General features: G+C 49.9%; 1 protein-coding gene across 3 annotated transcripts; it reads right to left on the bottom strand.

Moving 5' to 3' along the window:
- Nucleotides 1-517: 517 nt before the first annotated feature.
- On the bottom strand, nt 518-23902 carry Mocs1 (molybdenum cofactor synthesis 1). 3 transcript variants are annotated; one of them, XM_021636242.2, is made up of 12 exons: nt 23706-23833; nt 22678-22766; nt 18963-19089; nt 16929-17096; nt 10198-10362; nt 8059-8120; nt 7635-7746; nt 7325-7437; nt 6799-6909; nt 4111-4231; nt 3616-3663; nt 518-1860 (listed from the first exon to the last, which is right to left on the bottom strand). In XM_021636242.2, exons 2-12 carry the CDS (start codon nt 22678-22680, stop codon nt 1100-1102), a joined length of 1791 nt encoding a protein of 596 aa, XP_021491917.1. In that variant the 5' UTR covers nt 22681-22766; nt 23706-23833; the 3' UTR covers nt 518-1099. The 3 variants fall into 3 exon arrangements, with proteins under 3 accessions (XP_021491917.1, XP_021491916.1, XP_021491919.1); XM_021636241.2 differs by lacking the exon at nt 22678-22766 and having other exon boundaries at nt 23706-23902; XM_021636244.2 differs by lacking the exon at nt 22678-22766 and having other exon boundaries at nt 1721-1860; nt 3601-3663; nt 23706-23902.
- Between the last annotated feature and the right edge of the window lie 3167 nt (nt 23903-27069).

Raw genomic sequence — 27069 nt, 5'->3', positions numbered from 1 at the left:
CGTGTGAACTTGGGTTATGTTGAGTGGGCAGAGCCAGCTCCATGAGTGCCAATGTACATTTTCTGTAATATTCTAAGCCAGCTGAGCTCATGTGGAGGGCTTGAGTTGGGCACTTTGTGTCTTGGAAACCTGTTTATCTTTTAGAGATGATTGTTAAACATCTGTTATCACGCAGGGGCACCACTGAAGAAGCCATCATCTCAGGGAACCTGGCATGCCAGTGTTTGGAGTACTTAAGCTAGGAGCCTCTAATTTACAAGCCTGATCTCCAAGCATGGGTGATACAGCTAAGACCCCATCTGTCAAATTGCCTTTGGACGCACTCTGCGATTCCCCAACTCTCCACCCCACCCCACAGGGGGAGGAAGGTTCCAGGGAATATGGCCCTTGGCTTTTCTAGGGTCCTTCTTCCCACCCACCCTCCATTAGAGAGTCTAGGAATGGGGCTGATGGGTTAAAAAACAAAACAAAACAAAAAACCGAAGTTTGGTGCCCTGTTCACAGACAAGAGTCCTCATCAAAACTGGCATCATGGCTTTATTTGTGCGCTGTGAGAGTAAAGGTCACCTTCAACTCCTTTCCCGGATGTGGGCCAGAGTAGAGAGGTGTGGGCAGACCACAGTGAGCAAAACCAGGTGTGGGTAAATGTTGGCACATCCTTAGAGTTGTGGTCCGTATCCTGTTGGAGACGGCTGGAGGCCAGGGAGCGGCAAGTCTGATACATTCATTAGAAAGCTTGTGCTTTTCCTTCTCAGAGCGGGTTCCTCTGCTTAATGAGCCCTTATTCTCTCCCCAGGGAAGAGAAGAGAGAACCCTAGATGAGAGGGATGCCTAAAGCTGTCTGTCTCAAACAACCCAAGTAATATGACATGACATGGGGGTGGGGGTGAGGGTGGGGGTGGTATCCAGCATCAAACCTTCCATTGCCAGTCTTGGGAGTTATCAAGGCCTGAGGTGTCTTGTGTTGAGGACACCTCACAGGTTACAATAAATACTGGGGTGACCCTAGGTCACAGTGAGTAGATTTAGAGGAATGTGACACCTTTTCCTCAGCCCAAATTGTATCCCTTTGGGAGACATGAGGAGGGAGTGAGGCACCCTAAGCCCGCTGGAAGTCCCCCCGCTGACCTCCAGTCTTGCTGATGAGCTTCACCTCTGCCACCACAATGTCCCTGCTAACTGCCTTGCACATGTCATACATGGTAAGGGCAGCCACGGTGGCTGAGGTCAGTGCCTCCATCTCTACCCCAGTGGGGCCCTGGGCCCGGCAGCGTGCCTGGATCAGCACAGCATGGCGTGTACTGTCTAGCTCCAGCTGCACCTGCACGTGGCTCAGGGCCACATGGTGGCACAGCGGGATCAGCTGGCTAGTTAGCTTGGCTGCCTGGACTCCAGCCAGCTGGGCCACCGCCAGAGCATCTCCCTTCTTCAGCTGGTTCTGCCGGACAAGCTCAAAGGCCACAGGGCCAAGAAGAACCACAGCAGAGGCCACGGCCACCCGCTCTGTGACTGGCTTCCCACCCACATCTACCATAGTTGCCCGTCCTTGTGAATCCACATGAGTTAGCTGATTTGAGGTCGGCCCCGGACTTGAGGGGACAGCAGGGACCTGGGGTCCTGTGCTAAGGCACTTAGAGTGAGTGTTGGGCTCTGGGTAGGAGCTGTAGTGTCTTTGAGGGGAGCCAGACCCTAGGCACTGCTGAGACAGAGGAAGGGCCATGGGGTCATAGAGCCTCTTCCACAAAGTTGCCACCGGGACAGAGGGTCTCTCTTTGGCCCTAAGATTCTGAATACGTAGGGGATCCCAGGAGAAAGTTCTTCGAGCAGCTGGTGGGGAATCTTGAAGCATCAGAATTTCCCCTGAAAGGCGAGAAGGAAAGAGAAAAATGAGACTAAGCCCCCAAAGCAGTCCTTTCTCACGTCTTCTCCTGACCTCTTTTTGTCCCACCATGAGATCTTGTTCACACTGGGGAGAAGGAAGAACAAAGCAGACAGAGAAGGAACCAAATGGAAGGTGCCCAGCTTCGGTGTACACTCCTCAGGCAGTGGTGGAGCAAGATCACTTCCAGGTCCTTCTGTCCCAGAGTTTTCCTATGACACACTGAAGGCCTGAAGTGATGCCTGGATCAAACAGCTTTTTGATGTCCCTAAAACCAGCTAGATCTCATCCTGAATTACCAACCACAGGTATACCCTGCTGCTTCCAATGGAGAATGAACAGCAATTGTCTCACTGATGGGTAAGACACTAGGCAAACAGTTCATGTACTTAAACAGTGTCAAGTCCTTACAAGGGCATCAAGTGACATCTTGGTTCCCTTGTTCAGGCAACCTTGTGCTGCTTCCCAAAAAATAGACAAAAGGCCAGTGTCAGCACCCTGACATCAGCAGCCACTGAGAGCCCACAGAAGTGGATACTTCCACCATGCTCCTACCACATCAGAATGAGTAGGATACTAAAGTGGCTCACAGGCTCATGGGAGTCAGAGGCCCTGACCAAGGCAACTCTGGTTTTATGAAAACCAGGCCACACATTTCAGTTAAGAGTCCTGAGGAAGATAGCAGCCCCCAACTTCTCCTTTTCCCTCATACTCTAAGCCTCACCCTTGTCTGTCGGAGGGAAGGTCATTAAGGCATTCCCATTCCTGGCTGTGAAGATGCACAAGCCAAGACAGGACCTGGTGCGCGGGAGAAAGAGGCAGGGGGAGATGAGTAAGGTGTCTTCCCTAGCGGATGCTTCTCCATCATGTCCCTCCTGCTCTGGGGGCTGGTGTGCTGGATGGTCACTGGGCTAGCTCTGGCCATGGAATCTGCTTTGCTCTGGACCTCTATGCTACTTGGACTCACTCTGCTCTAAGCTCTAGAGGAAGGAACCCTTTCCTTCAGGTTTGCCTAGTGCTTTTTCTGTTCCAATAATCTAGTTCAGAAGGCCTAAATCTGGGTGTGACATAGGGGCTCAAGGCTTCATCTGCTGTCATCTGGGCACTGAGCAGAAGAGCAGGGGTCCTCCTAGATCCTCAGGGACCAACCCAGTTCCCCAGACAGGACACCACCCAGGACTTTTTCAAGTGGTGTTTCCACTTGCAGACACACCCTATACTTGAGATTCACCCCTGTACACACAGTCCCTGGAGTTAAAGAACCGGCACGTTCAAATCCTGGATGTTCAGAGAGCTGCCTCAATTTATGCTTGGCTGAGACAACTGATGGGCCACACACATACATGGGTAGCTCCGTGTGGCAAAGAAGGGACATCAGTGTCCTGCTGGGAGAATCAAGAGCTGAGATGCTCTGTGAACCGGAGCTCCACTCCCCGGGAAGAGCTAACTCATTGATCATCAGCTCTGAAGAAGCCCCTGCCCTAATTTCCAGAGAGGGAGAAGTTCTGCCATTCTATAGTCAAAAGGAGACAAAAGGTTGCTGTGGGCAAGGAAGAAATAGTAGACATGAAAGGTTTAAGAATAGATGAAGTTGTTTGCCTTTTTTTTTTTTTTTTTAAGAAAGAATGTTATGAGGCGGAACAGGAGTTGCCTCACAGAGGGGACTGCACCCCCCACCCCACAGGGACCCCCCCAAATGACAAGGGTGAGTAGTTACGTACTGAGAGATCACCCACCGATGAGGATCATGGGACGGTTCTTCATCTGGGCAATATTGAACATGCCTGGCATGAGGGAAGGATGGATGGAGAGAAAAGCGGGGGAGGAGGGAGAAGGGAGAGTTCAGTGAGACACACAGGTGGGTGAATGTGCCCTGCACACAACCACAGGCTTTCTGACAAAATCCCTCACATATATCCCTCACGGCAAGACCATGAACACAGCAGTCTGGAAATGCCCAGGGACCTGGAACTCCCTCCTTTTCTCCCAAAGACACTGCATAGGAATCCAGGGAGCCAGTGATAGCTCTTAGCCCAATAAAGCAGCCCAATAAAGTTTTGGGGTTCTGTGCAGCCTATACTATGTCAATTTTCTCAAAGAAGAGGCACCTCCATACCCTAAGTCCAAAGTTTCAACAGGAATGGACAATGGCCAGAACTACACTTACACTGGGCAGTTTCATCCCACTGACCCTGGCCCATGCCTGCCCAGCTTTCCTGCCCAGCCCTTACCTGCGTGCTGCCGCTTCTTCCTACCCACCGCTGCCCCAATGATCCTCAGCAGCTCCTCCTCCGAGGCCCCCGCCCGCAGGTGGTCCCGCAGTGACACCTCAGAGTTCCCGAAGAGGCAGACCTGTCATGACGAGAGCATGTGGCCTCACCCTAGAGCCTCTGCCTCTGCCTTCTGCCAGCCCCACAGAGCTAGGCATCCGTGCTCATGTCTCCCATAGCAGGCTCACACAAGGCAGGACTCAGGGCCACAAAGGACAGAGGGACTGGGTGGAGGGGCCACAGAGGCTAGATAAGCAGGAGGCAAAGTCAGACTTCTGTGTGGTGTTTACTTCCAGACCGTTTGGAATGTACAGCAGGTGCTGAGAATTAAAAAGCTACACAGGAAGAACAGAAGACTCTGGGCTGCTGCTACCTTCTGACTTATCAGATGGGGAAGCCTTTATCACCGTGAGAGTGGAACCATCTGAGGGGGAGCTTCGTACCCTGGAGGCGGTACACATACCCTGTTTCCCATCAGCCCTTCCTGTCCTTCTGGAATGGCCACTACTATCTGCAGCAGCCCGTTTTAGTCTAGGATCCATGCTTGGTAGCTAAGCAGCTGAGAGCTGCTGGAGGTGACGGGTTTGTCTGTTTCTGAGACAGAGACTCATTTTAAAGCTTGGGCTATGTAGTCCAAGATGGCCTGGAACTGAGACTACCCTTCTGCCATCGGACTCGCAAGGGCTGGATCACAGGTGTGAGCCACAATCCCTGGCTGGAGAAGACATCTCGTGCCCACTCAGTCTTGACTCAGTGTTTCCTAGCTTCTGTGAGAAGCTTGGTCATAGGGGCGGAGATGAGAACACGGTAGTACAGAAAACCAGCACGCACTCTGCTACAGAACCTTCCATGTCAGCTGTGCATCTGGACACAGAAAAATGTTTGAAAAGCTCACAAGGGCAGAGCTCTGGAGAAGTCATGACCAAGAGAGGTTTGGCTTCTCCACCATGCTGGCAATTCTCCCTCCCTACACCACAGGGCCCAGGTTCCTCTATGCCTTTCACTGCCAACACCACGCTGAGTCCTCTGTAGACTTCTCTGCATGGGCTTTCCTGTGCCGCCTTCTGTTTGGGAGACCAGGAGAGAAGAAGAGAAGGCCCTGGCTTTCCTCCCCGTTCCTCATCTCTGGCTCCCCTCCACAGCTGAAGCCCCCACCCTCTTCCCTCAAGGCTGAAGCCTCACTGGCCCTCAGTGACATCACTTCCTCCATCTCCCACTGAGGTGGGGCCATCTGTTGACTGCTGCTCCTCAGAAGGCCTCAATGTCCCTTATTAGTTCCCTTAACCCTGCCTCTCACTCTAAATAATCATCCCATTCCTTTAGATACCTTTTTTACATTTTCCATAGGGATTTTGAGGGAGATACTGCCTGCATTCCTAGGCACTTCTGGCTCCAGTCCAGGAAATCCCCCATCTCCAACAACCCAGTGTATAGTTCCTTCAGTATTCAAATGGGCTGACCCCAAACCTGCAGCTCCAACCCTAATCCTAAAGAGAACCAGGCCCAGCAGCCACCCAGGCACACCCCCCCTCCAGTGTACACACCACCGAACTCTTTTGTCCCATATTTTTTCTTTTGTATGTGTGTCTGTTCCCTGTATATACAGGTGTGAGTGTGTGTGCATGCATAGAAAACAAAGGTCAACATCAGGTGCCTTCCTTAATCATCTCCACCTTAGTTTTTGTATATACAGGTGTGTGTGTGTGTGTGTGTGTGTGTGCATAGAAAACAAAGGTCAACATCAGGTGCCTTCCTTAATCATCTCCACCTTAGTTTTTGAGAGTTTCCCACTGACCTGGATTTCACTGACTCGGCTAGACTGGCTGGCCAATGAGCTCAGAGATTCTCCATTCCCTACCTCCCTAGCCTTGGGATTGCAAGCGCACAGCCATGCTTGGCTTGGCTTTTCACATGGGATTTGGAGATCCAAACTTGGGTCCCCATGATTGCACAGGGCCATCTCTCTAGCACAAACCTCACATCTTCACCCTCAACATATTTATGTGTTATGATCACTGCCTTTTAACAAGTTTAAGTTCAAATCCAGGGAAGACTGGGGATCGTGTCCCCATCTTGTTCCAGTCAGAAGACCGCTCTGAATCCTAGCTCTCAACAGTCTTGAGTACCCAGATCTGATTTCAAGCAGCATGAGTCCATACCTCAGCGAGGTGCACAAGGCCATCAGCACCAGCACAGAATGCACGGGATAGAGGACTGTTAAGCTCCTGCCCACCACCCCTTTGAAGCTGCCAATGAGTTCTTACAGCTTCAAGGAAACGAGCCTTTCCACAGCCACACATCCAAACACAGAGCTCACCAACTAGCCAAGTAATGGAGGCTGGTTTCAGAGGTGAGTCCCTGGCTGGGAGGCAAACGCTAACCAGAAAGACACGTGTCCAACAATCGTTCTGATGTCCCCTCTGGCAGCACCGAGTGCTGGATAAACCATAAGTTACTCTGGGGACCCAAAGAATGAAAGACTGAAGAAACAGCAATGACTGCCACGGAAAACAAAACAGATTCATTCTGGCCACTCCCAAGTCCCCCTGTACACTGCCACTGACTGCCCCCTCTAATCAGAGAGCACAGGGGGAACGTGAGGATGAGATAGCAAGGGGCCCTTGGGTGGGAGGGGCTGAGGATGCTCACCTTGAGGTTCCCGTCAGCAGTGATGCGCAGCCGGTTGCAGGTCCCACAGAAATGCTCTGACATGGACGTGATGAAGCTGACCTGACCCTGGAAACCAGGGATCTTAAATGCCTAGCAAGAGAAAGGCAGTGGAAGGGACAGGGTGAGCTATCCCTCACTCCCAAGATTCCCCTTGCTGATGTCACGACCCCTCTTGGCATCTCTCTTCCAGTGTGGTGGGCGACTCACAAGCCCCTGCTTTTGCCTGACTTGCTCTGGAGAAAAGTTGCTATGGATACAGGTATCTGTGGACAACACACCACAGAAAGCCCTGTGGAGGTGAGAGACAGTACTGCCCCCGTTTAGCTGCAGAAACATGACCTCTGATGCTACCTAGTCTTACCCATCCAAATCCAGGCTGCTCTTTCAAGCAACCAGGGCCCTGCTGAGCACCCTGGTCCATAGCTACTCTCTGAATTTACAGCAGGACCCCACCCACTCTAATGAAGGCAGGGCCACCGCCAGCTTCACCCTCCTGCTCCCTAACCTTGGCTGTGCTGGAATCCTCTTCCGGCAGCTTCTGCAGCCCTGGCCACTGCTGTTGAATGGTGTCCAGCATTTCCTTGTAGCTAACCATCTTCCTGAAGTTCCACTTGTTGCCTGTATTTGGTTTCGGGTGGCAGGGGGAGCTTTTGAACCAGAGATGAAGGGGACCCTGCCCAAGGATCAAATCACATTCATACTTGACTCCAGACTGGCTCCACATCATCCCCCCTTCATCCCATGTCTTAGCAGTACCTGGTACAGCCATGAGGCCCAGCCACCCCTTCCCTCTCTGCCACACTCTGGTCACTCACCGTCAAACGGCATGTACTCGATGAAGCGCACATCCAGGGGAAGGCCTTCTGTCAAGGCCACAAAGTCCAGAAGCTCATCTTCATTCAGGCCACGCATCACCACACAGTTCACCTGACCAAGCACAACCGGGCAGTGAGAGCTCTCTAACATGCTTTCGTGAGGACGACCTTTGGGGGAATGGCCTAGTCAGGGCCTAGTGCTCGTTTCTTACCATCCAGGACCCCACAGCTGGGGTATCCCACAGGGGTGGGATACCCAGTCTATACCCAATTAGGGAGAAGTGGAGGCTAGCTGGAACTTGGCAAGGAGCAGTGGGAGGCACATGTCCACTGGCCAGGCTGAGGGCTATCGTGTCATAGACCTGGTCCTCCTGCCCAGGGTCAGGAAGGAAGGCAGAAACCAGCAGGAGTGACAGGCCCTCACCTTCACAGGCCGGTAACCAAGCTCGATGGCTTTGTGGATACCCTCCATAACTTTGTGGAAGCCTGCAGAGAGGGAGAAGAAAGGATTCAGGAACCCCTTTCTCTAGGGAACCACCAGAGCCACGTGGAACAACAAAACAAAACACAAAAATACCCTGAGCTACCACCTGGCTTGACAGGTCACACAAGCCAGCAGGCCTCTGCCAGATTATATGACATGAAGCATGTTTTTAGTAAATTCAAAGTATAACAATATGGTTTTCACTTTTATTTACAAGTATTTTTTGCGGTGTGTAGGCTTGTGTGCACGTTCATGTATTTGTTGGGGTGTATGCACAGGAGGAGGCCCAAACATCCTCGGGTGTCATTCATCAAAGCTGTCTACTTTGATTTGTTGTCTTCTTTGTCTATGTGTCTATTTTTGTGTGTACAGATGTCTGACCTGCATGTATGTCTGTGCACCACATATGTATCTGGTGCCCATGAAGGTCAGAAGAGGGTACTGGGTCCCTTGGAACTAGAGTTAACTTTACTATCTCACCAGTCCCGTGTCTGATTTTTTTATAACGTGGGATAGAGGAATGACGATTTTCTCAGGGATACAATACTGTTTAACTGGGGTTCACAGGTCGTGTTCTTAATAATTAATGATTAGATACGTTCTCTGTAAGACTTGTGCCCAACGCTGTACAAAAACAGGAACTGGATGTGGCCTATGGGCCACAGTTGGCTGACCCATGATCTAGCTGCGCCTCTGCACAGTCTAGATGGGGAAAATGAGGCCCTGCTACAGTCTTCACACTCCATCTTATATGATGTAGGCACCTCTCTCACTGGTGTGATCCCAATGACTGGTCCCTTCAGTGGCAGGTGAAGGTCAGAGCATAAAAGGGGAAGGGGAGGGATGGCACCCTGATGTCAGATGTGTCCCTGGGGTAGGGCTTGTGCTATGGCAGGAGACAGGAGAGAACAATGCAGAGATGGGCCCAGGTTGAGGCACCTTTCCACTTGCTTCCTCCTAGCCCTCACGCTCTCTGTTCAAAGCTTCCTCAAAGGAAGTGCCCCAGACCGAAACCTCGATGGCACCAGGCCAGCAGGGTCATATCTCACACTCTCACACCTATCTTACTTAGAGTCCCCTCCCTCCCCACGGCACTTCATGGATACTGAGAGATCAGCACAGGCTGTTCTGTGCAGGTTTTATGTTTTGTTCCGAAGCCTGCAGGTTTGATCCCCAGGTCATATAAACAGCTGGACATGATGGTATGCTTGTAACCCCAAGCCCAGGAGGTGGGGAGGGGCAAAGTCTCAGGACCCACTGCTAACCAGAGTAGTCAAGATCAGTGTATCCCAGATCCCAGAGATTCTGTCTTTAAAAATTTCATAATGTACAACTCATGAGGAATAACATTGAAGGCTGTCCTTTGGCCTCCACCTGCACACATACCCACAAATATGTGAACACACATGCACATATATGCACATAAACATACATGCACATGTCCCACATAAAAATGTCAATATATGAATACCTTAAACCTGTATTACTAGACTCTGAATTCTGTCAAAGTGGAGGCTGTGGCCCTCTCCAGAGGAAGGAGCCCCAGTCAGAGCTTAGCCAGGTTCTGGAGGGGTGAAAGCTGTACACCAGGGCAGGGAAGGAGGGGCACCACGGCATGGCTGGTGTACTGCTCCAAAGGAAGAGGGTGGGAAGCTGCCTTTCCTAAACCCCCTCTGACCTTCTAGAGTGGAGTACCCGTGATCGAGAGAAGCCGGGCTCTGACCTAGGGACACCAGAGCTCCAGGCTGGCGCCACCTGCCATCTCAGCATCCTGAAACCACCACAGGGGAGACCTGTGTGAGAGTATTTGGAGCAAGGCGAGAGGAAAAGAGGCTTATGTCTAGCTGGACACAGGGGTGACCCCAGGACCCCTGTACACCCTGAGCCTGACACCTCAGGGCCATCATTTCTTCCTCACTTAGTCCATGTATCTCCAGGCAAACCATCTGGCCTTGGTATGTATTCCTTACTGAGAGAACAGCGGTAATCCAGACACCAGAAGGAACTGATTACCCTCTGGCAGACACCCAGATCCCCAGCAGAGCCCTGGGGGGGAATCACACCTCAGTCTGTGATCACCTTTTCTACGGACGATGAACTCAAACTTGGCGGGAACCAGAGTGTCCAGGCTGATGTTAACGGCGTTGAGTCCTGCCTGCTGAAGCTGGGGCAGCAGCCGGGCCAGGTTGATGCCATTCGTGGTGACACCGATGGTTTTCAGCCCTTCCAGCTGGTGAAGTTGGGCTGGAGAGATAAGAGGTGTGCATTAGACTATTTTTCCTGGGGAAAAGGGCAGGAAGGCAGAACTCTTATTCCAAACTGGTGGAGTACAAAGGGGCTCTCTGCAGCCTCTGTACACTGGGCTGGGCTTGGTAACGACAGCGGAAATAAAAACCAGGACAAGAGGCTGGGGAGACAGCTCAGCTATTAAGACCACTTGTTTTTCTTGCAGAAAAGCCAGGTTTGGTTCCCAGCATCCGCAGGCAGCTTACAACCATCTGTAACTCTTGTTCTGGGGGTAGGAGCATTTAAGTCTTCTTTTGACCTCATCAGGAGCCAGGCACACATATGGCAAACATACATACATACATTCATACAAATAAAAGCCAGGATAACGATAACCAACAGATGAGGCGCTAGGTACTTGCCCTGGGCTGGATGGGTATTTATTCTGCGCTGCATGCTGGCCCCAGGCTCTGCTAAAACCACCATTTGGATTAGCTCACTGAAGCCACAGAACAGGGATAGTTCCTAATGTATTAGACAAGGAAGGAAAGAGGCTTCAAGAAATTAAGGAAATTCCTTAAATTCCAAAGCTAATAAGTACAGCTGAGGGGCTGGAGACAGAAGGCCAGAGATTAATGACAGGCATCTTTCTCATTAGCTCTCCACTGGGTTCTTTGAAGCAGGGTTTCCCATGAACCTGGAGTTCCATGGTTTGGGGGACTGGCTGGCTAGCAAGCCCCACAGAACCTCCTGTCACTGTCCCTACTCAGTGCTGGTATAACAGGAACATATGCCCACAGCTTGTTTTTTAACGTGGGTGATGGGATATGAACTCAGGTCCTTAAGCGTGCACAGGAAGCACTTTACTGACTAGGCCATCATCCTAGTCCCTGGGGCTACACATAAGAGAACAGAGGGAGGAAACAGAGGGACTGAAAACACCCTACCTGGACATTCACTGTGAGCTACAGACTGGATGGCCAATGCTCATTGGCACTGACAAGCCTGTGTGCTAAAGGATTGGTCCCTAGAGTGGTGTTACTGGGAGGCAATGGAGCCTGGAAGAGGTGGAACCTAATGGAACCAGGTGGAACCTAGTTCGTGGCCAGGGGAGAGGGGTGGTTAAGAAAGGACAAGGGACTCTGAGAAGCCACTCTCTGCTCCTGGCTAATGACTGACTGAGATACACACTCCAGCTTCCGCCAGAGTCAGATTCCATGAGGCCTACCTGACTGAGTATCCAGAGACCTTTCTCTATAAAATAAGTTGTCCAGAGTTTTCATCGTAGTAACACAAAGTTAGAAATAGTGTCAAATGTTCAGGATAATTACTTTTAATCAATGACTACACTGCAGATGGATTTTTTAAAAATAACTATAACTAATTTTTTATAATAAACAAATTTTCTTTTATGTAGGTGTTCTAGTTAGGGTTACTATTTCTGTGATTAAACATCATGACTAAAAGCGACTTGGGGAGGAAAGGGGGTTGTTTGACTCACAGTTCCATATGACAGCTCACCATCAAAAGCAGTGAGGGCAGGTACTCAAGCAGGGCAGGAACCTGAAGGCAGGCGCTGAGGCAGAGGCCATGAATGGGTCCTGCTTACCAGCTTGCTCTCCACGGCTTGCTCAGCATGCTTTCTTACAGAACCCAGGACCACTGGCCCAGATATGAAACTATATACAATGGGCTGGGTCCACCCCAATCTAGCACTAAGAAAGCACCTTAAATGCTTGCCTAATCTTGTGGAGACATTTTCTTAATTGAGGCTTCCTCTTCTCAGATGACTTCAGCTTATGTCAAGTTGACACAAAACTAGCCAACACAGTGGACAAACAGATAGCACTGAAGCCCTTGACATTTACTGAACTTTATTCTCTACCAACTATGGCTAAGATCCTTCCAGCCCTTGGACCAGGGCCTTCCAACCAAAAAGTTGAATGGATTCCTCTTTGTAAGGAACCAGCTTAGTTTAACATGAGAGCAGAGACTAAGAGTCATGTGCCGGGGTCTAGCTGAAGTGAGAAAAAGGCAGATTATGTTGTAGGTAGCTACCACCAAATTCAAACATTTCCTATAGGAGGGAGAGGGGACTCAGGAGCCTCAGAAGGCAAACAAAGGGTCACAGTCTAGGAGAAGAAAACTTGCAAGGTTCCTGAGGGCCTCCCCAGCTAGATAAAAATGAACAAACTTCTGGGGAGGAGACAGCACAGCCCCACTGCGCAGAAGGAGGCTCTCTGGTGCAGGAGGCTCTCTGGTGAAGGAGGCTCTCACAGCTGCAGGCCGTGCCGAGAGCTCCAGGCTTGCAGCCGTAATGAGCTGTCACTCATGTCGGGGTAGGCTTTTGATGATGCAGCTGCCTTATGTCACTCCTGCTCCTGGAAGTAACTCCTCGGCACCACTTCTGTTAGTAGCCCCCAAATCTTCCTGATTTACCAAGACAAATTTACTTACTTTGGTCTTTTGTGGATTCCATTTGTAAGGGTAAACTGGGGTGTGAGTCTGACTGTGAGTGTGTGTGTGTGTGTGTGTCTGCTGTATCTCCCCAAGAAAGGCCTATCACACAAAAGCATGTTCATGTTGTAAGAATGAAATTCCACAGCCTTTTAAAGAGAAGCCACGTATGCGGCTAAAAAGCCCTTTACAAACCTGAGATTTTGTTTGCCAGAATTTAACCTAAGGAGGTTTACTGGAAACCATCCACTTAGCCAACAGTACAAAACTGGTTGGGCCATGTTTTTCTTTCTAAACGTGACACGTTACATAAGCAAAACAACTGTGTGAACTGACTCTCTGGGCTGTGAGGAGAGGCATGCCGTGCTGTACATTAAATGTGCTGTGGGCTTCAGTGTCAATGTCCGCCATGGGCTCCTTCATTTGAACACTTGTTCTCCAGCTCATGGCGCTGTTCTGCACAGTCATGGGACCTCCGGGCCATTGGGCCTGGCTGACAGACCTAGGGCTGTAAGGTGGGGCTAGAGGGTTACAGCTGGCCTCATCTTGTCCACAGACTCTGCTTCCTCACCACAGGTCACACAGCAAGCTTCTACCACCATGGGTAGACCCCAGCCAGAATCCTTCCCTGCCATTAAACTGTGCACTGAAACAAATCATTCCTCCTTAGGCTGTTTTTCATCAGGTACTGTTGACAGGCGTGAAGGTGCGACTAGTGCCCTATACAGGGAAGAGAGAAGCTTAAAATAAGCAATGGGTTCAAGTCAGGACACACACCATACACAGATGTAGACAGCCCTCCCACAGGCCAACAGCAAAATTCTCCTTGCCTCACCCCTCTGAAATGTACATATATCCCTTCCACTAAAAGAAGAGAGGAGAGAGAGGAGGCTCTGGCCCCACCAGCAAGGAAGCCTAGAAGAGGTTGTGGGTTCTCTCTCTGCCAAATCAACACATTCTAACACCTTTAGCAAGAAAGAAAACAACTGGGAATTGTGTAGGAGGGAGGGCAGAGGAGGAGGTCCTGGCCTGGGTGAAGGCGGCTACTGAGACCCTGCCTCGGTAAGGGGCAGCAGGAAAGGTGGGGAGCTCAGTTCTGGCTCCTGGCCACTCTTTGACACAATCATCCAGATCATGGATCACCACTTGTCCCTTTCTTAAGGACCTGGTGGCCAAAGTCAAGGCAGCTCATGTAAAAGCCTGGTGGAGGAGAAGCCTGGGAAGCTGCCATGCCTTAAGGGAACAGATGAGGGGCACAGGAGGGCACTGACCAACCTCAGGTGGCCACTCCTGCAACCTCCCCTCCAGGGCCCCGGGGCCTGGTAGACTGACATCAAAGGTAATGTCCTCCTTCCAACTCAGTTTCTCCTGAGGGAGTCAAGGCAGAAACTTGAAGGCGGGCTGGTGTGGTTGTCTGATGGGGAGATAACAGACATGAATGAGTGACTGTCGTGTTCTGGGAGGACCTGACACTCTGCTTTCCATGTGCTTCCATGGTTAGATGGACTATGGGAAATCTCCACAAAACTATCTCCTATAGAACACAGGCACCAGGGAACCTACACTGGGGTCTAAATGAAGGAACAGTTTTTATTTCCCATCCTCCTCTATCCTCCCTTCCCACCCAAAAAAAAAAAAAAAAAAAAAAAAAAAACTATTAAAAAAAAAAAAGGGAGAACTTAGTTAAAAACCCCTGATATTCCATAAAAATAAGCCATATGTGGGCATAAGTACACGTGACCCTAGTGGTACAAACGCAGCACTATGAGGCACAGCGACAGAGGGTGGTAGGCCTTGTTGGCTCCAGTCTCAGTCAGAGACTCTGTCTTGAGGGACTAAGGCAGAGGACAATAATGCAAAGATGTCATCCTCTGGCCTTCACCCACATGTGCATATAACATGCAGACACACAGCACCACCCCATATACACAAATGTATTCCTCTAAAGTGCGTGTACACACACACACACACACACACACACAAATGCCCAAATCAGCAAACACAAGACTAGCATGCCTGTCCTAGCGGGCTTTCTATTGCTGTGATAAAGACCTTGATCCAAAGCAGCTTGGGGAGGAAAGGGTTTATTTGCTTGACACTTTCTGGTCATAGTCTATCACGGAGGGAAGCCAAGGCAAGAACTCAGGCAGGGCAGGAACCTGGAGGCAGGAGCTGATGCAGAGGCCATGGAGGGGTGCTGCTTACTAGTTTGCTTCCCATGGCTTGCTCCCTCTGCTTTCTTATAGAACCCAGGACCACAAACCCAGGCATGGCCACAGTCAATGCCTTATAGACTTGTCTACAGGTCAGTCTGGGAGAGGCAATTCCTCAGTGGTCTTCTTCCAGAAGACCCTGGCTCGTGTCAAAAATACTAATCAACACAATAAGTATAAAAGATAAAATAACAAAAATATTAACATCATGAAATAGAATTCTGAAACAAGAGAGGCTTCATGTCTCAAGCCATTATGATGCGTGAGTAGCATTAAAGGGTAGAGATGGCACAAGTTTCAAAGTCAGTGGCAACAAAGAAGTGATTTTCAGAGTACAGCATATTTCTTTTCAAAAACAAACTTACTGTTCTTTATAAAGCATTATATAGCAATAAACTAACTCAGAGTTTCCCACACCCTAATGCAAACTGGCTGAGCCTAATCACAAAGGCCTAATCTTTAATCTGTCAAGAGAAATCCTGAAAATGATTAAAGGAAAAGACAATCTGGAGAGTAATATGGGTGGACACAGAAGGGGCAATCAGTGAGACCGAAGAAAATCAAGCGGCTCTCCCAAGGGGGGGCTGGGGGGGAGGAAACCCGAAATCAAATAACAATTTAAGCTGGTACATGCACTTGAGAGGTGAGGTAGAAGAATCAGAAGTTCAAGGTCACACTAGGTTACATAGGGAGTTTGAGACACACACACACACACACACACACACACACACACACACGAACCAAATTATTTATACATATATGTACAATGTACATGTATAAGTATATGCATGCGTGTATCTTAAAGTGGCATTAGACTTCTCAAAAACAATGCTGGAAAGAACAAAGCATTAAACATACAATGGACAAAAGTTTACCCAAGCTTCTGAGAAGTGTCGTAATATGCGAGGGAAATTACACGGAATGCCAACAGGACACACAAGGAAGAGCCGTTCAAGGTGTACATATACTTCTATTTTAAAATTCAAGGAAACTGGATACAAAGGGAACACTAAGGACTTTCAGAGAAAAAGACCCATTACCTTAAAGAAGCAAGAACCAAAGGAAGTGACACCGACACCTCAGCATCAACGCAGATAATGACACCACAGAGAGACAATGTGTGACTTTGTTAACATCCTTAGAACCAAATGATGTGTGTCAGGTTTGAAGAGATGGCTCAGCAGCTGAGAGCGTACTGTCCTTCCAGAGGACTAGGGTTCAGCTCCCAGCACCCACATCAGGTGGCTCACAAGTACCTACAAGTCCAGCCCCAGGGGATCTGATGCCCTCTCTGGCCTCCTTGAGCACTGCAGTCATGTGTGTGTGTGTGTGCGCGCACACACACACACACACACACACACACACACACACACACACAGAATGAAAACCAAACTTAAAAGCAAACCAAAACGCAGGCAGCGGCCCATATTTAGTTCACAGTCTGCAGCTTGCCAGGGTCTGAGGGGAGTACTGGCTAGAGGGAGTACACGGATGCCCTGGACATAGGATGGTACAGGCCTTGCTGAGCTCACAAGATTTGAGCAGGGACCTGACAGAGGACAAGTTACAAGCTCCTGGCAAAGGGAGGAGAAATGCTATGGCCAAAGAGGAGGGAAGAGACAGAAGAATGGCTAGCAGGAGCCTGGTCACAGGGCCTTGTGGTGAGGCTGAACGCAGTGTTGTAGCAAGCCTCCGTGGCTTGGCATCTAGTAGCTGAGACCCTGAGCGAGATGAACCTTTCCATAGCCATCATTCCTCATCAAAACAGCTTAAATAAATTAGAGCTATTATAGAGGGTGTTACAGGACTCAATGTCCGCATGAATGACAGCTGTCACATAAGCATTAGCTGGCACTGGAGTCCAGTTGGAGGAGCCAGGAGATGAGAGCAGCAAACGACATTTATCCAACTCACCCACGATGTCCACCACATCCGGCCGGATGAGCGGCTCCCCACCGGTGAGACGGATCTTGTCCACACCTTCCTTCACAAAGAGCCGAGCAAGGGTCAGGATCTCCGCTGTGGTTAGGAGGTCAGCTTTGGGGGTCAGAGACACACCCTCTTCAGGCATGCAATACCGGCCTGAGGTGGAAAAAGGGGGATGAAAAGGTAGGCGATAGGGTGGCAGGCAGGTGAAGATGTCCGTGCTCCTCAACAGGCTAACAGTAGTCCTGAACCCCATCTGAGTGGTACAAACTTATTGATACTCCTCACCAACTTGTAATCCGGCCTTACTATCCCTCCATCAGGGAGGTGAGGGTATGGGTTAAACATGATAGACTAGGACAATGGAAACCCTGGCTCAGAGCAGGGTCATGTCTGAGATACTGACTCCTTCAATCTGAGGGCACCCGGGCAGTCTAGAAAGGCCAAGGCCTTGTGCCTGTGTCAGACTATGGTCAGAGACACGATAGTCCATTCTCATTCAATCTAGCTGTGGCAAAGTTTCCTCTTTCACCCATGTCATGAGATGAAGACAGTACTTTGGCGTGGTGAAAGCCACTGTCCTCTGCTACCGCAGTATCCGCAGGTCCAACGGATGCACAGATTTGCATCAGGCTGGAAAACCCAGAGGTTCTTTTTCAAGATGAAGGAGCAGATGAAGGTAAAGAGGTGAGCTGTGGAGGCGGGGGCACAGTTTCCTACCATCACTTCCTGCAGGTCATTTTTATCAGGAGTCAGGCCAGATCTGCTAGACTCATGGCATGCCCATCCCAATGGATGGGCTGTATGTGGCCCAGACAGCTATCAGCACAGCCCATCGAAAAATCACAAACAAAACATTGTGAGACTTTTTACAGTTCTCTCTCTGTGTGTGTTCATGTGTCTGTGCAAGCGCATGTGTGAATGTAGAGGTCAAAGGTCAACGTGGAGTGTCTTCCTCAGTCACACTCTATCTTATTTTTGGAGACAAGCTCTTACTTTTATCGAAGCCTGCTGGTTCAGCTAGGATAGCTGGCCAGGGACGGGGTCCCCCTACCTCTGCCCTCCCAGCACTGGGATTATAAGAGGGCACCTCCAAGCCCTGCCTTCCACAGCCTTTTTTTTTTTTTTTTTAACATGGATTCTGAAAATTGAATTCAGGGTCCCATACTTGCATGACAAGCTCTTACAGACTAAGACACCTTCAGCCCCCCGACAGTTTTGTGCGTGTGAGTTTGTGATTTTGTTTGTTTCTTTGGAACCCAGTTGCCAGGGTCTCAGTGTGAACTCTGCAGACATCAACATCTTCTAACAATATAAGAAGACTGGAACTGCCCACTGGAGTCACAAGGTCAAATGCACACACTGAATGTACACCTGGATTCCACACTGAAGAGCCAGTGAGAACAGAAAAGCTCATATGCACTATATTGTTTGGCTAAACATTTACCAAATACGCATGCATTTACTTACTCAATTCTTCTTATTGTGAAATATAGTAGGAGGGCAGGAGGGGAAACGAGAAAAAGGAGGGAAGAGGTAAATGAGGATAAGAGGGAAGGGAATGGGCTGGAAAGAGGGGAGATGCAAACTGGAGTCTCCAGCAGTAGACACACCCCAAGAACACCCCTGGGATTGCACAGTGAGTTCTGTGTGTGGGTGTGGCTGCAGCTGGTCCAACACAGGCGAGTGGCATCTCATAGCTACATTTATCACTCCTCTGCAATGCCCCCCCCCCCCGTGTCCTGGTCTTTGGGAACTGAAGGGAAACCGTGGGAAGGAACCCTAAAGAGAACAGCCTCAGACCTATCCTTACCCTAAACCTGATCTCAAGGACAGCCCAACTTCCATAACGCAAAAGCTAACTTCAACCCTGTGTAGCCACTACAGGGTGACCAGCCTGCCAATGTGGAAGGTGGAAAGGAAAAGGGAGGGATGAAGAAGATGCTTTTGGACAGGGAATGGCTGCAGACATCACTTCATCAGAGGGACAGTGGCCCAGAGCTGTCCCAAGAGGTCACTCACACCGGAGGTTGCACTTCTCTGTGAGAGAGATCCGCAGGTAACTGTGTTGCCGGCCAAAGCTGTCTGTGAGGAAGGCGGAGAAGGGAGCTGCATGCTTCTGCAGGAACTGGAGCCTCATGGACAGCCCCTGCAAGTACAGGGACATGATGAAGCCCTTGCTATTGACTTTGGGAGATATGCAAAATATCCCAGCTGTGGAGAGCTGGGGCAGCCCAGAGCTGCCTCTCCCTTAGCTTCCACAGCACCTCTAGCCCTTCCAGTCAGCCACAGCAGCTAGCACTGCTCCTCTCACTGACAGACGGAAGGAAAGGAAAGGACCACTGAGACTGTGCAGACATCTTCCCTACAGGATTTACCCAAGCCAGGGGCATTCAAGCTGGAGGTGGGTGGGAATTCTAGATTCTTCTTTACAGTCCCCATTTTTTTGCATACCCTATCCGGTGCTAGAAGGATTAGTCAGCCATTGTGAGGCCTAGGGGAAGATTGCTACAGGCTCAAGAGAGGAGGTACCTAAAAGAAAGTTTGGGGCAGAATGCTAGCTACAGAGAATTAAGTCATTAGTGAGTCACTCCAGGTTGCAGGTCGTCATGGCCAGAGGTGCTCTCCCTTCTAATTTAACTTGTGGTTGCGCAAAGACAGGGGAGGAAACAAAGTAAATCCAGGAACTGGGAGTGAGAGGACCAAGGAACATGACTCAGCAGAAACCTGAGAGCAAGCCTGGCCAAGGAGTAATTAAGGGGCTGGCCATCAGCCCAACCATCCAACACACACCCTGCCGAACTCCCAGCTGGCCAAGCAAATTTATCACTTGGAGGCAGCAAGGCCATCCCTGACTCTTTTCTCCTCCTACACCTCATGACCTACTTCCACCCCAGGCCACTTTCCTCCAGCCTCCTGGAGGTGGAGCAAGCCTCTCCCACCCAAGGGGTCCAATGCTGCCCACAGCACGGCAAACCGCTGTGTAACATCTAGGCCTGCATCTAATGAAAAATGATAGCTGCAAACCCAGCTGCACAGAACCACTCCCAGACGGGTCTCTGTCAAACGGCTTAGCTCCGCCTCGGTTCTCAATGCTGGCAACAGATTTACTGCGGAGCTTTCAGGACAGCTGGAGTCCTGCTCCCAGGAGCAACTTCCTCTGAGGGCTGAGAGCTGCAGTGTGCAGCCAGGGCCGAGGAAACTTTTAACCCAGAAGTGATAATCCTGGTTCTGCGTGCAGATTTGGGGGCAGGTAACCCTGACTTACAAACCTGGTTCTAGCGATGGACCAAGCACCCAGATTCCTTTTTTTTAAGTTCCAGGCATGTCCCTGTTTTTGGATGTTGCAACATGACCCTGCCATCTACAAAGTTTATTTGCTCAAGAACCACCCACCCCATAATTTTTAAGTTATGACTTTGTGTTATCTTGGGGCACAGGTGGACTGTAGGTTGTGTAATGGGTATGGCCAAAGGACTAAGGCCGTTCTAGAGACACCGTTCCTCAATGTCTACCTGGACTGTTGAGAAAAGGTACCCCAGAGAATTGGAGTTTGCCCCCAAGGGTCTCATGTTGGGAGAAGGAAAAGATGCCAGGCAGAGGGGAACCTTGCCTTCCTACAGTGATTTCACACCACATTATAACCAGCCAGACTACTTTGCCTCAGACTGGGGCTGAGACAATGACAGGTCAGTGATGGACAGGACCACAAACATGCCCAGGACTGCTCAATTATGCACACTTCTTGCCTCCTAGTTGAGCGTACACCTCACATCAGCACCCCAAACACGGGCTTGTTGGGGGAGGTGTCCACTGAACCTCTTTGTCCCTCTTTCCTAAGTGGCCACATTAAATAAAACTTTTTTTTTCCCGTTTTTCACTATTAATTTGTCTTCTTGAGGACAGTGGCCAAGCCTGACCTGCTTTAGCGGGGCACGGGCTCTGACATGACTTCACAACATTTGGATGCCTGCTTGGCTTCCTCTTCTGCAAAGTGGAGACAAGGCCATCTAATTCAACTCAAGTGTCCCTAACAGTCAGTGACAGTATGTGACTGCCATCTGTGATGGTTGACAGTGTCTACCATCTCGATCCAGAAGTGCCTAGGAGACAAGCCCCTCTAGGCATGTGAGAGGCTATCTAGATTAGATTAATTGGGGGGGTAGGGGGGAGTAAAGTGCCCGCTTTACAGCGTGAGGGCCTGAGTTCAGTAACCAGAACCCATGTTTTAAAAGCTAGGGAGAGAGAAACGGGCACATCCCTGGTGCTCACTGGCTAGCCCTGGTTCCTAATAACAGACCCTGTCTCAAAAACAAAGCAGATGGCACCTGAGGAATGACACCTGAGACTGCATCATGGCTCCCAAACACAGGGACACATGAACATATATACATACTACATACTACAAACACACACACGCCTCAAACTATTAAATAAGTATTGCCTCATGCTTGGTCAGATGGCTCTCTCCCTTATGCCCTGAGAGTGAGGGTCTTTGCATCTTGTGGGTCCAGACCACAGAAGTCCATTCCCCTGAGACATGGATTTCAAGAAGCTGGGTAGGCTGAATGTGAAGGGGAAAGACCCTCCCGGCACTGTCTTCTACACTCCTCCCGGCACCACCACCCTGTTTTCCTCCTATACCTATTTCCTGTCTTCAACATCCACTTGCCAGCTTCTGGTCCTTTCTAGAACTCAGAACATGTAGATGACTTTGCCTTACCCACTCACCAGGTCCTTTAACCCCACCACAGATAGCAGGCTCGGGCCTCAGCCTCCAGAAAGTCAGAATAGAGTTCCAAAGAAAGAAAGCACAAACCTGGAGCTAAATCTGTTAGGGAAGATGTCTGGCACACCTGAACCATGATGGCGATTCCTCATACTGATCCAAGGGCCCCTTACCACCACCCCATGGCCAGCTCCCACAGCAGAGTGCTGTGGAGGGCAGGTAGAGAGTCCCTATAGGAAAAGAAGGGGAGAAGGGATGTTGCCACCTCTGCTCCTGCCCACTGGCAGTTCCATAAGGAGCTGAATGCATAATCTGACCTCGAAGATACTATTCTCTTACAGATGCCCACGCCCTATGCTCCTGTACAACGTGATAAGGTATAAGCCTCTGGCTTTATAGACAGAGAGCAAGGGAAAGTAGGAACATAGATTAGAAGCCAGATAAAATTAGAGGCCAACAAAAGATAAGATCACAGGTCTCCTTGTGTCTTGCTCTGTCTGCAGTTCTACCTAACTCATTAAATGTGCTTCAAGCAGCCAAACACAGTCGCTGGCTTGGCTGGCTGTATGCACTGTGGGGAACACTGTGGAAATGCTTAGAAAGGTTGAGGGAGCCATAGCATCCAGGAACTCTCAACTGGTGGAAGGCAGCCCCAACTGCGAGACTCAGAATACCACGGCCAGTGGCAGAGTTGACAGAATGACTGCTTTTCCCAGGTAGGAGGAGCCTAATAGGCCTTACTACAACATTTGCCACAGACTGAAAGGATCAATCATTACCACACACATCAACATAACAGTACCTCCATTCACCAGGCTTAACATGTGGGGACACTCAGCTCTAGGACACCCCATGATGAAGACATTTAACACTCTCATCCTAGAAAAAACACACACTAATTCTCTGAGAGAAAAGGCTCCCATGGCTAATAAGGTGTGAGACTGATTCAAATCCCCAGATTCCATTCTGGGGATGGTGCTAATGCTGCTGTATCAGACATGCCCTCACCATATAAAAGACCCAGTCCAGCGTCTGAGGGGAGAGGGCAGCACAGGCGTTAGGGTTATTCAGTTCTCGCTCCTCTGCCTTAGAGGGACCTGAGAGAAGATACACTCAGTTCACATGAGGATGAAAGGCCAGTTAGTCATGTCGCAGAAGAATTTTTCTTCTAATATCTTTTTTTAAAGCTCTCACAGTGGCTGCCGTTTCCCTAGCTTTTCACTCAGTCAGATACAAAGGTCAAGGGTTTGGAAAGCCCTGTAACAATGAGCCTGCTTTATCTCAGGATCCCAGAGAGGCAGGTCTGGTAAAGTGAGCAGCTCTGGCATAAGCCTGCCTATATCTTGAGCAAGACGGGAGAGTCAAACATTGTGAAATTCATAGTCCCCAGCACATCAAACTCAGGAGGCGGAAGAGAAGTGGACGGATAGACATGAAAAGGAACAGTTTCCCCCTGCGAGGGTTTCCTTAAAGCGGTACACAAAACAACAAACTTAAAACCTACTGTAACTGGAAACACTCGCAGAGGTGCAACGGAGGACTGAAGGACTGTGCCCCGCACTATGGCGGGAGCTCTTGACCATAGAGCTTGGTCTTGCTCTGTCCCTGACTTAAAATGAGGCCAAACCCTCCCAAGAGAAACAAGATAGGTCACGGAGCCCTGCCGCTACAAACTAACAACCGACTGTGGGTGGCACTTGCTAACCATATTTTTAGTCCTTGTCACACGAAGAAGCAGGTGTCCAGGGACACCTGCCTGGACTGGCATCCTCCACTCCGGAGGTGAAGAAAAAAAAATGTTTAAAAGGTTGGGTGGGAGGGAAGTCTGTGGTCCCTATTTCCTGCAGCGCGGAGACCCGGCTAGGGTCCGGCAGTCCAAGGGTTGGGTAGGGGTGAACTCAAGCAACCCATCCGTGAGTACCCAGGGTCCTCCCCAGAAAAGTACTCCAGGACTGAGGGTGCGGTCTCCACACTCAGGGCTGCATGCTCGGGTAGACCTCCAGGTAGGTGTGTGCAGGCGGGCGGGGTGGGCTCACCTCCCTGGCAGGTCTCGCGGGCTCCCCGGGGCGGGGCTGCGTCACCGGGGCCCCCGAGCTGCAGCCCCGGGCACCGGACCTCAGGAGCCGCCGCAGCATTCGGGACGCAGGCCTTAACGCCATGAAGCAAGCAAAGGAAGTGCCGGGCCTGGAGTCGGCCTCCAGAGCACTCTAACCCGGGACCTGGCTCGGGGTCATTTCAGAGGGGAGGAGCGGAGGGCGGTGCTCAAGCAGCCAATCAGCGAGGGCGGCGCTTCGCGTGGCCATCTGGAAGTTGTAGTCCCCCCTACTTCCCACTTCCAGACTGGAGGCAAGAGTCAAGTGTGGGAGAGCTAGGCTCTTTCAGCTTTGCCTGGTCTTGGACTTAAGCTCTCTTTAGATGCAGAATTTAAAGGGTGGCATAACAACTTTCAGGGAAGTTATACATTTGTGTGTGTGTGTGTGTGTGTGTGTGTGTGTGTGTGTGTGTGTGTTGAGATCCTACACCGGATCTCACTGTGTAGACCTGGCTGGCCCGGAACTCATTTTGTAGACCAGGATGGCTTTAAATTCAGAGATCCTTCTGCATCTGCTCCCGAGTGCTGGGATTACGGACGTTCGCCACTGAGCCAGGGGTGAGGTGGGGGAAATTTTTTTTACTTTTTTAGAAAACCTTTTTAAAAAATTATTTTTTTATGTGTATGAGAGTTTGCCTGTATATCTGAACGTGTACCACGGTGCATGCGGTGCTCGCAGAGACCAGCAGAGGGCGTCAGATCCTCTGGAACTGGAGTGACAAAGGATTGTGGGATGCCATATGGGTGTTGGTCCTCTGGAAGAGCAGTCAGACCTCTTAACCACTGAGCCATCTTTCTAGACTGTTACTTGTAAAGTTATGACATATTCTTAAATCAAGTGATATGTCAATATATCAAGATCTGAAAAAATGCCAGTTAAATATCAATCTTCTATTTAAAAACGACTTTACTCACTTTTTTCACTTTAGCATGCTCCAGCACCTGCGTGTAGGACTCCTCGCTCAGCCCCCTTAACATACACACTGCTCTAGTTGTGTCTCTATAGTCTTGGCTTCTCCATTCAGAGAAGATACATGAGAGGAAGACACAAAAAAAGTGATGACACTTGAAGTTCATTGGGGGTGCACACCGGAAGCTGAGTCAGCAAGATTATTGTGAGTCATGGCCTGCTTGATCTACATAGGAATCTACAAGCCGGTATGGGCTACAGGGTGAAGCCCTGTCTGAAAGGGGGAAAAAAGAGGGGGTGCTATTCTCAAACCTGCTAATCCAACATACTCAGAACTCTTCTGCTATGAAACTGATAGAACCACGACCAGTACAGAGCATCTGTGTGTTTGAGCTGTGCGTTTGGAGGTGGAAGTGTGACTTACAATCTGGAAGAACTGAAGATAACTAAGAAAGACAAGAATAATTGATGTTTACAAATACAGGCTGGTTATTGGAAAAGTGGGGATGGTTTTAGCCTTATAGCCAGATACACCTTCCCTTGGTTGTTTTCACTTTGAGTGATATCACACACACACACACACACACACACACACACACAGGTCAGCTTGAATTTGAATGGATTTGATGATGGTATGTCTGTCAACGGGGCCTAGGGACCCACTGAGGATGGCTAAAGTACTGCCCACTGCTAAGGCTCTCTATGCCTGCATTTGTCAGAAGAGCTATGAATGGGATTGAGGAAACCAAAACTTATTTATTTGCAGGTATGAGGCCTGAAAAGCCTTCAAGAGAGCATCCGACCCAGGCAAAGAAGCCATTGACATGATGGACTTGATCCCGGAACAAGTCTTTAGACCTCAGAGGCAGATGCCTCGGGTAGCTGCTCCCTGGAAGGGCTGCACCATACCGCTAAAAGCGAGTCCTGTGGCCATATCTTCTTGGAAAACAAACACTGAGTGTCCCCACGGAGAGGGGATGCTCATATTGGTGTCCAGAAAATCACTTACCATAGGAAAGCTTTCCCATGCACTTCCGTGGACCGTATGAGGCCATCGCTTGTCCTGGGGGACTTAGATTTGTTGTAGACACTTCCACCTCATGGTGAACCGGCCACGGAGATCACAGATGTGTGGACCAATCCTGGTGTTTCGAGAATTCCTTCCCTGGGGAGACTCCAAGTCTACGCCCTCCTCCTAAGGTGTGTCCTTCTAGTGACAAATTGGATCCCACCAAAACTTAACCTGGCAAACAATGAGTTTGTTGGGCTTCTTTACTTACAGGGTGTGAGCGAGCGGTTCTCCACACAGTGGCAACCCTGGAAAATCTTTATCTGGCAGGAATGATGGCTTCCCTGTAGCTGTGGAGGAGGAGACTACTTCCCAGACCGTGTACTCGAGACACCCAGGAGCCACCAGCAGTCAGGGCAGAAGGGTATACAAATACGTGGGAGGAAAAGCAAGATCCCGTGGCCCTTCCTACTTCCTCCCTCTGCAGGCCTGTGGTGACAGACCCTTGAAACCAGGCACACCTGATCTAATGAAGATGGCAGCTGTTTTTGCTCAGAGGACCAAGTTCTACAACCCCTGGTTCCAGATCCATGAAGGGTGGTTGCCAGAAATTTATTCTATGTTGTCAGAAGATGAATGCAGTCGGCAAATACCCTTGAGTAGTCACTTTATTTCTTTAAAGACACCGCCATTACGTTGCAAGGAGATACCTGTTGATGGTTATCTTGGAGGACTTGGGGTGTCCTGTTCTCCACTTGCCTCACTCTTGATATTTTTTCTACCCAAATCTGCTTCCTCACTAAGAGGTTAACTCCATGATCTTCCAATCTGCACTCAGGCTTTCCTTGGATCCCACCAGTGGAAGGCATGCCGGGGGCGGGGGGGGGGGGAGAGCAGGGGGCAGTGTGGGAGAGGGACAAATGGTCATGTGCCGATCTCCCTGACTCTCCTTTCTGACCACCACGCCAGGAAAGGCAAGGGATGACAACATATAGGGCAATTTTACACCTGAAAGCCAAGATGCTCTATACAAAAGCAACTCCCACTCAGTTCAACATTCAATCTGGAAAATATCTCTTTTCAGGGGCTCAGGAGATGGTCAAATGTTTGCCATGAAAAGATGAAGACGTGAGTTCAGATCCCTCAAGCCCCAGATGTACTGGAGTGCACTTATAATCCTCACAGAGATGGGAGGATCTCTGGGGCTTCCTGGCCAGTCACTTGCAGAATCAGGGAGTTCTAGCTTCAGTGTGAGACTCCATGTTTAAAAAAAAAAAAAAATAGGTGAAAGGATGAAGTCCAGTGGATAACACTTGGCATGCAAATGTAAGGACTAGAGTTTGGATCCCCAGGACCCACATAAAAGCAGAGCAAGTGTGGTGACGACGT

Source organism: Meriones unguiculatus, chromosome 16 (genome assembly GCF_030254825.1).
Source record: "Meriones unguiculatus strain TT.TT164.6M chromosome 16, Bangor_MerUng_6.1, whole genome shotgun sequence".
NCBI lineage: Eukaryota > Metazoa > Chordata > Mammalia > Rodentia > Muridae > Meriones > Meriones unguiculatus.
Note: the sequence above shows the minus strand (reverse complement) of the source record. Positions and strands in the feature narration are given on the sequence as shown.